This window comes from Corticium candelabrum, chromosome 9 (assembly GCF_963422355.1).
Source record: "Corticium candelabrum chromosome 9, ooCorCand1.1, whole genome shotgun sequence".
Classification (NCBI taxonomy): domain Eukaryota; kingdom Metazoa; phylum Porifera; class Homoscleromorpha; order Homosclerophorida; family Plakinidae; genus Corticium; species Corticium candelabrum.
This window is the reverse complement of record NC_085093.1, coordinates 794,551-807,050: the sequence shown is the minus strand read 5'-3', so window position 1 is coordinate 807,050 and position 12,500 is coordinate 794,551. Positions and strand designations below refer to the sequence as shown.

Genomic DNA, 12,500 nt, shown 5'->3' with positions numbered 1-12,500 from the left:
ATGTTGGCTTGTTACCCATTTACTAAACATAATAAAAATTCAACCTCAGCACGAAGTTTCTCTCGTTCCTCTTGTAACCGTTTCTCTTCTCTACCATCACCAAACACTAAATCACAAAACTGACGATCTAACAGCAACAGCTAGTCCTATTGTACCTTAATACTCCATCATAGTCGAGTCCACCGAGTTTCGCACGTAACCTGGACACTTCCTTCTCTAGTCTTTCAATTTCCAAATTCATCTGACGCAGCCTCACATTGTTAGCCATTTCAATCTGTTTCACCTACAATAAAGCATTTCAAAAACGTTGTAATGCAATGAATGTATCATACAAGCAACATGCAAACAGACAGGTGGATAGACAGACAGACGGACATGGATAGACGGACAGACATGACAGACGACAGACAAACGGATGCACAGATAGCCAGGAAGATGAACAGACAGACAAACAGATGGACAAATAGACAGACAGACAGACAGACAGATGGATGGATGGACAGACAGACAGACAAACAGACAGACAGACACACACACACACACACATGGATGGACAAACGGGCGGACGGACAGACAGACAGACAGATGGACAAATGGACAGAAAGACAAACAGACAGATAAACAGACAAACAAACATACAGACAATAGACTATCCATCAATCCATCCAATCAGGCCACGTCCACAGCCAAACATACCAACCTCATACGACGCGATGCTTCTATTGAGCTTCTCTACACATTCCGTCAACTCCGATTTCTTACTCTCCACTTCGTCCGACTGTCGCCCAATCTCCTCCTTCTGGGCATTGCATTGCTCCAAAGCCTGTAACCTTCCTTGCTCAACGTAACTAACGAATACAAACGTTAGCCAAATGCATCACCGTGTAGCATAGCTAGTCATGAACCTCAAGATTGATTTATGTCTCTTTTCAAGAGATAACGTTTCTTGGAGTAAGTGATCCACCTGATAGATAGAAATGTATGAAGGTTGAGAGGAGACAAGTGACTGTTGTTTGTCTATCGTTTGTGTGACTGGGTGAGTGAGAGAGTGTGTGATATGAGTCTGTTGTGGCTTGTTACATCAGTTTGTTTGTTGAGGTATTTGTTTGTCTGTTTGTCAGTATGTTATGTCATTTGTTTGTAAGTGTGTTTGTCCATTACTTGTTGTTTGAACAAGTGGCTGCTGTTCGTCTGTCATTTGTGTGTCCATCTCTCATCGAGTTTCTCATCATCTCATCACTTCTGTTTCACGTAGTTTGTTGAATTGCACTTGCTGGTCTACTGTTAGACTTGGATCCTTAGACCATTACTATATCACTAGTGTATATGTAATTTCAGCTCTTACATAAACTGATCTACGTGTGACATGCGTGAGAAACAAATTCAAGTCATAATGTAATGAGATCACACAACCAATATGATAAGATCATGTGACCAAATGTGATGAGATCATGTGACCAAATGTGATAAGACCACGTGACCAAATGTGATGAGATTATGTGACCAAATGCATCTACCATACAAATTACATAATTGTCCATGTCACACCTGAGTCTTTTTCTCATCTTCTGCTCGTCTGCTAATAGCTACAAAGTCGGCTTTCTCGCCTTCAGCTTTCTGCAAGTTATTCTATCATATCAAACTGTGTTACAAACCATGTGTGTGTGTGTGTGTGTGTGTGTGTGTGTGTGTGTGCGCGTGCGTGTGTGTGTGTGTGTCACTGTGTGTAGGTGTGTGTGTGTGTAGGTGTGTGTGTGTGTGTGTGTGTGTGTGTGTGTGTGTGTATGTGTCACTGTGTGTGTGCGTGTGTGTATGTGTGTGTGTGTGTGTGTGTGTGTGTGTGTGTGTGTGTGTGTGTGTGTGTGTGTGTGTGTGTGTGTGTGTGTGTGTGTGTGTGTGTGTGTGTGTGTGTAAAAACAAAAGTACTTGCAGAGGACGAATATTCTTGTTGCATTCCTACAAAGACCCCGTCACACAACCACCAGTAAACATTGCAACATCACACTAACTTGTATTTCCCTCTGAAGTCGTTCATTTCCTGACGTTAGTTCAGACTTTTGCTCCAGTAGCCGTGCCTGCTGCTGCATCTTTGTTTCAAGTTTGATCTAATTTATTCTCATTGATATACAAATTAACTTGTTGATATAAACAATTGTGTTTACTTTTTCTGATTTGTGCTCATTGACTCGTCGTTCTAATTGAACTATAGTTTGCTGCCACTTCACTATCCAGCCTTGCTTTGACTCTATTTGTTGACTTGTTTGTCCACTAGACAGTGAGGTCAACAAGAATCATACACTGACACACACACACACACACACACACACACGCACGCACACACACACACACACAGTGACACACACACACACACACACACACACACACACACACACACACACACACACACACATACACACACATACACACACACACACAGTGACACACACACACACACACACACACACACACACACATACACACACATACACACACACACACAGTGACACACACACACACACACACACACACACACACACACACATACACACACATACACACACACACACAGTGACACACACACACACACACACACACACACACACACACACACACACACACACACACACACACCAATACAAATAACAAAATTTTTGTACAAAAATCAAGAGTCTGCAACCATATGCCAATCTCACCTTTCCATTTGTTGTTCTTGCAGCTCTGCACTAACCGCCTGAGCCGTTCTACCACTCTCTACAAACACATTCACACATCAGTATCAAACATAAAAAGCCAACAAATCTCTATACTACTGTACTGTAGTACCTCCTGATATTTTGGCTTCTTCTCTTCTGATTTTCTCCTGGATGTCAAGAAGATCCTTATTCTGCTGTTTCATCATCCGTAAATCTGGTTCCAGCTCCTTTAGAGCCGTTTCTTCTGCAGTCAATGACGCCTCCTCTTCTTTTAACTATACAACACACCACCTGTTCACTAGTGCTGATACAAATAATATTAATATTAACTAGTAATATTATATATTAATGTATTAATGTTTTAATATTAACTAATAATTAGTTATAATATTAACATTATTTTATTGTAATGTTATAATGTTGATATTAACTTAATTATTAATATTAACTCAAAATATTAATACTAACGTTTTATATACAATCAACAATTGATATTAATAACATACAAATCAACAATTGATATTAAAATACAATCAGCAATTGATATTAATAACGTACAATCAACAATTGATATTAAAAATACAATTGTTCTAATAATAGTTTATGTTAATATTATTATAATTTAATATTAACTAACATTAATTAATATTTCATATTACTCATAATTCTATAATGTTGATATTAACTTAGTGTGACCTCATACCAGTTGCCACTCTCATACAAATCTATCACGTCTATTAGCGTTTGCTCTGTCCTATGTGCATCTCACCTCTTCCTCTTGTCTTCTTAAGTCTGTCATTTGTCTCTGAATGTTGCTCAACTTCTGCTTTAGATCAGACATTTCTCTTCTCAAACCTGTTGCCTGCAGTTGAGCAGCATGACAGCGTGTGAGTACAATAAACATGAATTTACACTAACAGCTTGTTGTGATGAATGAGCAGTCACTAGTTGTCTCTGTTTTGCCCTTAAATTTTCGAGAGATTTCTTTTGGTTGTGACGAGATGCTGGTGCCTGGGCGACTCTAGACTCAAGCTGTAAAGACATGAAGAACAAATCAGACGATAATACACACGTTATGGATGGACAAACAGCAACCAAACACACAACATAAAGACAAACTAAATGAATAAACACACAAAATGTTAGTCATTGGTTCAAAATAGTTATTTGACAGACAAACAGACAGGCAGAGAAACAGAGAGACAGACAAACACATACACAGAAAGCAGAGACAGACAGAAAGACAGAGAGACAGACAGACAGACAAGCAAACACATAAACAGACAAACAGATACACAGACAGACAGAGAAACAGAGAAACAGAGAGACAGACAAACACATAGACAGAAAGCAGAAACAGACAGAAAGACAGAGAGACAGACAGACAGACAAACAAACACATAGACAGAGAGACAGACAGAGAGACAAGCAAACACATAAACAGACAAACAGACAGACAGACAGACAGACAGACAGACAGACAGACAGACAGATAGACAAGCAAACACATAAACAGACAAACAGAGACAGACAGACAGTCAGACAGACAAACAAACACATAAACAAACAAACAGATACACAGACAAACAGAGAGACAGACAGACAAACAAACAAACACATAGACAGAGAGACAGACAGAGAGACAGACAGACAGACAGACAAACAAGCAAACACATAAACAGACAAACAGATACACAGACAGACAGAGAAAAAGAGAGACAAAGAGACAGACAAACACATAGACAGAAAGCAGAGACAGACAGACAGACAAACAAACACATAAACAGACACAGACAGACAGAGAGACAAACAAGCAAACACATAAACAGACAAACAGACACACAGACAGAGAGACAGACAGAGAGACAGACAAGAATTTTGCTGTTAGTGACCATAGGTCGCTGGACCCCTGTACTAGCAGTTGCAATATGCAAATATATGTATTGACAGACAAACAGACAGACAGACAGAGAGACAGACACAACTAAACTCACAAAAACTTAAAACACAAAACAACAAAACTATGGCACCGGCCAATCCTCCCAACACAAACAATAACTGACCTTCTCTATCAGCCACTGTAGCCTGTCTCCCATCTCTTGTTCACACAACGGACATTTATGGTTCGTCTTCAGTTTCTCCTTGAATTTCTTAAAAACTTTATCACCCTGATCAAAGAGCTCTAGAGTCTCTTCAGACTTCACGATTTCTCCTTCTAAGTTTGTCAAAGCAGCTTGGACATTGAGATCAGGACACACAGAACGAACAGCATCTTCATGTTCTAGAAGATAGAGACACAAATGTGAGTAGAAACATGCAATAAAATGCACACAAATGTGCATACATATTACATACATACATACAGATTGACAGACAGAGACAGACAGACATAGACAGACAGACAAACAAACAGACAGACAGACAGACAGACAAGAGACAAACAAACAGACAGACAGACAACAGACATACATGTACATACATACAGATTGACAGACAGACGACAGACAGACAACAGACAGACAAACAACAGACAGACAGACAGACAAACAACAGGCAGACAGACAGACAAACAACAGACAGACAGACAGACAAACAACAGACAAACAGACAAACAAACAGACAGACAGTGTAATTGTAATTGTAGTTGTGACACTTGTTGTTCATTAGCTGTTACTTTAGTTTCACCTGTATTAGCTTTGATGTATAAAAATATATGAAAATTTGACAGGCAGACAGACAGACAGACAACAAACAGACAGACATACATACAGACCTACAACAGACATACATACAATGACATACATACATACAATGACATAGGCCGTGTTTCCACTAGCTGCACCTTAAACTAGTTTAGCTTAAATAAGTTTAAAACTAAACCAGTTCAAGAAAGTGACTGTTTCCACTAGGACCATGCACATCCGGGATGTGCTAAACAAACCGACTAGGAATGCCTTATTTTGAAGTATTGGGCTGGCCTGTCACTGAGTCAGGGCAACTGTTGGTTGTTACTGATTCAGCATCTGCTAGTAGGAATTTGCATGACGATGACTAAGGACACCGTCCTCTCTTTCTCCGTAGCTGCTGCTTTCTTTCCCCTAGCTAATGACCCTTACATCTTCTAGGGCAATCGTATCTCGACAAAATAGTCAATATCATCAAAACAGCGTTGTCAGAAGCCATCTAAACAAGCCCGCTACTGTCACGTGACAGTTAAACCTAATCCACTTTGCTAAACCTACTTCAAAGTAGGTTTAAGAAAGCGGTTTAGGTTTAACATATAACTGGTTTAGTGCAGGTGGAAACAGGTCAATTCTTAAACCAGTTTAGCTTAAACCACTTGGTAAACCAGTTTAGGCACTAGTGGAAACGCGCCCATACATACAAAAGTGCACACAAATTGTGCATACAAATGTGTGTACATGATATCCTGTATTCACATCTAGGAGCATTACATCCTTAGGATAAATACATAAACAAAGACAAACTAGGCAAATGATAGCATCATGTGTGTATAATGATTGATATTAATTAATAAAAGGTGACAAGGTGTGAGTGCTTACTCTTTGTTTGTGTCTCTTTTTCAGCACATTGAGCTCTGTGGATAAAGAATGATTTTGATAATTTAATTGTGTGTTGGATCATGCTTACTTTGTCATCTTTATTTGAGTCTGAATGGTTGTCAGGTTAGTTGCTGTCGTTTTCACTCGATCGCCGACTCGTTTCAATTCACTCTGCTTCTCTCTGAAACACATTGAAACAGTTACACTATTAGTTTATCAAAGTTGTCATGTCTGTCTGTCTGTCTATCTGTGTGTGTTTGCTTGTCTGTCTCTCTGCTTGTTTGCCTGTCTGTCTATCTGTCCGTCTGCTTGTGTGTCTGTCTATGTGTCTGTCTATGTGCCTATCTGTCTGTCTATCTGTCTGTCTGTCTATCTGTCTGCATGTCTGTCTATGTGCCTATCTGTCTCTCTGTCTGTCTGTCTGTCTGTCTATCTGTCTGCATGTCTGTCTATGTGCCTATCTGTCTCTCTGTCTGTCTATCTGCATGTCTGTCTAATTGCCTATCTGTCTGTCTATCTGTTTGTCTGTCTGTCGAAGTATATGTCTATCTGTCTGTCTGTCTATGTGTCTGTCTGTTTGTCTGTCTGTGTGTCTGTCTATCTGTGTGGCTGTCTATCTATCTGTCTGTCTATCTGTCTGTATGTTTGTTTGTCTGCCCATGTGTCTGTCTGTCTATGTGTCTGTCTGTCTATGTATCTGTCTGTCTGTCTGTCAATACATATATTTAAAATTTCAACACTATTACATTCTAAATGTCCGGCGACCCTCACGGCCACTTACTACGTAGGACGATTAATTAACTGTACGCTATAAGCAGTACAACTGTTCTTGCTAAAAGAAAGTCTACATAGTTTTCTTGAGAGCACTTGTGCGTTGCATCTCTGGAGGCTAACGGACAGACAGCGTCTCCAGTATGTCTTGAACTCGCCACTGTTTGGGTGTCCATCTTCATCTACAGAAAATAGGGACAGATGATGTAGAAATTGGTGGGTTTTCCATCCCCAGCGCCCATAATGCTAAAAAACCAGAGGGATGCAATTGGATGCATTTCCCATAGCATCAATCTCTTTGCTGTATTTTTCCGTCTTCTGTGACTCTCTTTTGGCAGCAGCGGCTCCATCCACCTTAGAGGCTTGTAAGATGATGTCCTCATTCCACGAGTGGGCAAGAGATATGTCCAGCTCGATATCATATCCAGATTGGGCATCGAATGCTATGATATCAGGACGACAATTGCTTCCTTCGTAAAGGTTTCTGGGTTCTCTTCTGTGTGTTATGTTTACGTCTCGTAAACTATCACACCACACATTTGCTACTGATTCGTGGGACCAGATGGGTCCGCCTCCAGTATTACAGGTTAGAAGGTGATAGCCTTCTCTGTCATTGATCTTGCTACACTCGCATCTTTCAATTGCCGAAGACATAGGCATGCTGCAGCCCAATCTCAACCGAGTTGCTAGTCAAAAGTTAGCGGGTTTTAGTGCAAACTTGGGAGAGGTTGGGACAGCTTCAAGCCAAGATCCAGCAGGTTTGCCCTGCAACGATCTGAGTCTAGCAGCCTGTCGAAGTGAATTTGTATTTCCTAGTAGTTCGGATGTGATGGTGTTAAAGTGGTTCTGCGACAGTTTCTTTTGAAGGCCTTTTGTATTGCTAAGGAGGTCTTCCAAGGACTTGCTGTGTGGTAATGATTGCTCCAGCTCAAATCCTATTGATCCTGGGGTTGCATCTTGTCTATTCTCCACAAGTAGATCAACCAAATCTTGAATATCTTCGAAGGATTTAGGAAGTTGTACGAGGCTGTGCGCACATGAAGAAATAAACGCAATGCTAGACAGAGATTCTGCAGGTGACATGCCAAACCCACCATGTCGAATGGGCAATGTAGCTTGTGTCCATTGGTCGTTTTCTAGGTCAGGATATTTAATGAGATGTTTAAATGATGATTGAGACAAGCTGTCGTGAATTCGTGCAGCAGACTTCATCAGACTAGGTGCAACTGTTCTTCCTAGATGATTGATGCGTGGAATATGGCAGAACCATAGCAGTAGCATCGAACTCTGGGTGTCTTCTAAGGCTAGGCGTTGGTTACAGAGATCTTCACCTCCTTTGGCAAATTCGGAGCAGGCTGCTTCAACATACCTTGGTTGGCCTATTGGGGTTCCAAGGATAATCGTACCAAGCACTGAGACTCGAACTTCGTCAGGAATGTCTTCACAATGACGGCCATTGGTGAACAGCTCACATTTCTTAGTGGCAATTGATAGACCAATCTGTGGCAGGCTACACTTCAATTCGTCAAAGGCTGATGAGACATATTGTATAGGCCCAAGGAGAAAAACGTCATCCAAATAGGCCAGGACTCGGGTTGTAGGGTGTGACTCTTGGAGATCCACTAGTAGCGGGTGAATGGCAGCGGAGAATAACATAGGACCCAGAGGGTCTCCTTGGTGGACGCCTTCTTGGGAGGACAATACATGTGGTTGTTCCCCATGGCAGAAAATAAGAGGGTTACATCTCGAGTACATCTGAAATACGTGTTGGTAAACATCAGGGAAAGACTTGGCAACTTGGGGCATGAGAGAGGCACGCTCCAATGAGTTGAATGTGTTCTTAATGTCAGTTTTCAAGAGAACCCAGTCAGGGTTTGACTCCAAAAGCAAGCTCACATGATGTATCAGAAGCTCCATGCCCCCTTTGACAGCCACTCCATGTTGTATTGGCTGGAAATGTGAATTGAATGACTCTTTCTTTTGGATGCATATCACCTTAACTGTCAAGCGCCGTAGACATTCACCAATGGCAATGGGTCTTACATCTCCATTTTCCTTTGGTGAAGCTATGAGTCTTGAACTCGATATGACCTCATGTATGGCTGGGGGTATCTTTCCCTGAGCAATGAGGTCACAGACAGAAAACAGACCTTCTGCAGTGGTGCTCCTGCTCACCAGTGCTTTCAGGTGTTCATATTTCCACTCTGAGGGGCCACAGCCAGAACCCTTTGGTGTGTTTCGCAGTGTTTTGAAGAATTCGAGTCGAGACAGTGATAGGGATTGAAAGGCCTCGCATGATGTGGGCACATTCTTTTCTCTTGGTGAGTGTTTTGCAGCTAGTCTCTCGGCAACCTCAGCTGTAGCAGGGGCAAGTCCAGGACTGACCAACAGCTTTGCGGCTCGAGATAACTCTCCTCGTTTGATTAATATCAATGCTGCTCTTTGACGAACCTCAGCGTCATGGCTGGATCTGAGAGGACCAGCTGTCAGCTTCTTGTCGAAGAGCAGTTGATCCCATCAAAATTGCAAGAAAGTCTGGAAAGCCGATCGAGCTTGACCAACCGCTGAAGAGCAACCTCTAGTGTGTTGGAGTACCATAATATCTGTCTGTCTGCATGTCTGTCTACGTGCCTATCTGTCTGTCTATCTGTTTGTCTGTCTGTCGATGTATCTGTCTATCTGTCTGTCTGTTTGTCTGTCTGTCTATCTGTGTGGCTGTCTATCTATCTGTCTGTCTGTCTATGTGTCTGTCTGTTTGTCTGTCTGTGTGTCTGTCTATCTGTGTGGCTGTCTATCTGTCTGTATGTTTGTCTGTCTGTCTATGTGTCCGTCTGTCTGTCTATGCATCTGTCTACATGTCTGTCCATTGTCTTTGTAACTCTCGTCTCATATTTCAAATCGATTTCTCCACATTTCCCTCTCCAATTTCTCTTCTAACCTAATTTGACTGCACAACAATGAGAGCATATCTCCTGCTCCCAATGACTCCCTTTGCAGCCTCTGCAACTCCTCTCTGTGTCGTGACTCTCTACACACACATACACACACAAACGGTTTTCTCTTCCTGCAAGATTCAGCAACAATTTCATTCTACATTTCCTTGATTCCTTCCTCTTTTACATTTCTCTCCTTCCTCAACGCTTCTAATGCTCCTCTAGCACTCGCCTGCATGTTAATTGCTTGTAGTTCATCACTGATGTGGAACACAAAATGTCAACTGATTTGTACATAAGAGATGTTGATGAGATGGATACCTGAGAGTACGGCACAGCTCATCAATCTTTCTTTTTTCTCGTTTTAAACTGTCAACTTGTGTCCTAAACTCTTCTGATCTGTCATCTCGTTGTGCTTGCTCAAGGTCAGTTTCCTATTTAAATAACCTGCATGACTGTCTGAATCACAACAAACAAAAACAGACAGACAGACAGACAGACAAACAAATGGACAAACATACATACATACATACATACACAAACACAGAAAGACAGACAGACAGATAGACAAACAGAGACACACAAACAGACAAACTGATACACAGACAATTGAAAAACATACAGTACCACCAACTCGCCAACACAACACACACACACACACACACACACACACACACACACACACACACACACACACACACACACAGCAATCCTCAAATCTTGTTGTATGTTCTGCAGTTTGCTGTTTGATGTTTCAATCGATCTCAAGTCTGCATTTATTTCACGCAGTCTTTGTTGGTTCTCACTCTGCACACACACACACACACACGCAAGCTACACACACCAGCAAATACACAACACAAAACGAGAGCCAGTAACCAATAGTTTCCTCTTCATTTTCTCAGTTCCCTCCTGAGAAGCAATTGAGTGTCGAATCTGGTTGATACGACTTTGATATTCATGCTCTTTCTGTTGAGTCTCCTCCTACAAACAAATTAGTTTCTAATCATCTGATCACCTATTCAAACAACTAAAAAACAAAGTAAATACATATTAATCATTAGTATTAATCAATAATTAGTAAAAACTTTGAAATTAAAATATAAATAATTATATTAAAATTATCAATCATAAATATTATTCATTAATATCAGTTATTAATATCAATCACCAGTTAATACAAAATCCAAAAATTAAAAGCAATAATAAATATTAATCATTAATATAAATCAAAAATTAGTAAAAACTTTAGACATTAAAATATTAACAATTATAAATAATATATTAATCATTAATATAAATCAATAATTAGTAAAAACTTTAGAAATTAAATATTAACATTATAAATAATTATATTAAAATTATCAATAATAAATATTAATCTTAATATCAATCATGAGTTAATAAAAAATCCAGACATTAAAATATTAACAATTATAAATAATTATATTAAAATCATAAATATTAATTATTAATATCAATCATTAATTAGTAAGAAACTTCAGAAATCAAAAATTAACAATTATAAATAATTATAAATACTTAAATTAAAATCATAAATATTAATCACTAATATCAATCATTAATTAGTACCCCAGAAATTAAAAATTAACAATTACAAAATAGAAACATTACCAATTATACAAATACTTTATATAAACATTAATTAGTATTTCAAAATTTAAAATTAACATTAACTACCATTAGTATTGACTGGCTAGTACAGACCGATGCTGGTTAGTAGTTTACCTTTGCAGTATTCAGCTGCTCCTTCAACTGTGTAATTCTCTCGTTCATTGAAGCGAAGAACCTCTCAACAACAACACGACTCAGCTCACCACGTGCTGGAACTTCTGTAATATGTAAAGTATGGAAATAAACCATACATGAATAGATAAATGTTAAACAAACACACAAACAAAAATGGATTGACAAGTACAAACAGATTACAGACAATGAAGACATGCGGTAAGCAGACAAAAAAAAGTGACAGACAGACAGACAAGCAGAGCAGATAAACAAACAAATAGACAGACAAATAACCAAACAAACAAACAAACAAACAAATAGACAGACACATAAACAAACAAATGACAGACACAAACAAACAAACAAACGGCCAGGCAAATAACCAAACACTCAAACAAATAGACAGACACATAAACAAACAAACAAACAAATGGCCAAGCAAATAACCAAACATTCAAACAAATAGACATACAAATAAACAAACAAACAAATGGCCAGGCAAATAAACAAACACTCAAACAAATAGACAGACACATAAACAAACAAACAAACAAATGGACAGACACATAAACAAACAAACAAATGGACAGACACATAAGCAAACAATAAATGGCCAGACAAATAACCGAACAAACACACAAATGGACAAACATGTACACAAACAAACAAACAAATACACAAATGAACAAACACATAAACAAACAAACAAACAAATGGACAGACACATAAACAACAAACAAAGAAATGGACAGACACATAAACAAACAAACAAATGGACAGACACATAAACA

General features: G+C 39.4%; 1 protein-coding gene across 1 annotated transcript in view; it reads right to left on the bottom strand.

The window, feature by feature from the left end:
• LOC134183928 (DNA repair protein RAD50-like) overlaps positions 1-12,500 on the bottom strand; it is a 21,632-nt gene that overhangs the window by 3,412 nt on the left and 5,720 nt on the right. The window contains exons 15-35 of the mRNA XM_062651518.1: positions 11,710-11,813; positions 10,840-10,944; positions 10,666-10,767; positions 10,282-10,394; positions 10,122-10,220; positions 9,966-10,055; positions 6,345-6,437; positions 6,257-6,291; positions 4,757-4,974; positions 3,612-3,725; positions 3,463-3,555; positions 2,824-2,968; positions 2,694-2,751; positions 2,163-2,268; positions 2,010-2,105; positions 1,927-1,956; positions 1,549-1,629; positions 906-964; positions 701-848; positions 156-283; positions 45-90 (exon numbers count right to left, since the gene is read on the bottom strand). Of these exons, the coding sequence (XP_062507502.1) occupies positions 45-90; positions 156-283; positions 701-848; positions 906-964; positions 1,549-1,629; positions 1,927-1,956; positions 2,010-2,105; positions 2,163-2,268; positions 2,694-2,751; positions 2,824-2,968; positions 3,463-3,555; positions 3,612-3,725; positions 4,757-4,974; positions 6,257-6,291; positions 6,345-6,437; positions 9,966-10,055; positions 10,122-10,220; positions 10,282-10,394; positions 10,666-10,767; positions 10,840-10,944; positions 11,710-11,813 (2,063 nt within the window). The remainder of the gene's footprint in view (positions 1-44; positions 91-155; positions 284-700; positions 849-905; positions 965-1,548; positions 1,630-1,926; positions 1,957-2,009; positions 2,106-2,162; positions 2,269-2,693; positions 2,752-2,823; positions 2,969-3,462; positions 3,556-3,611; positions 3,726-4,756; positions 4,975-6,256; positions 6,292-6,344; positions 6,438-9,965; positions 10,056-10,121; positions 10,221-10,281; positions 10,395-10,665; positions 10,768-10,839; positions 10,945-11,709; positions 11,814-12,500) is intronic.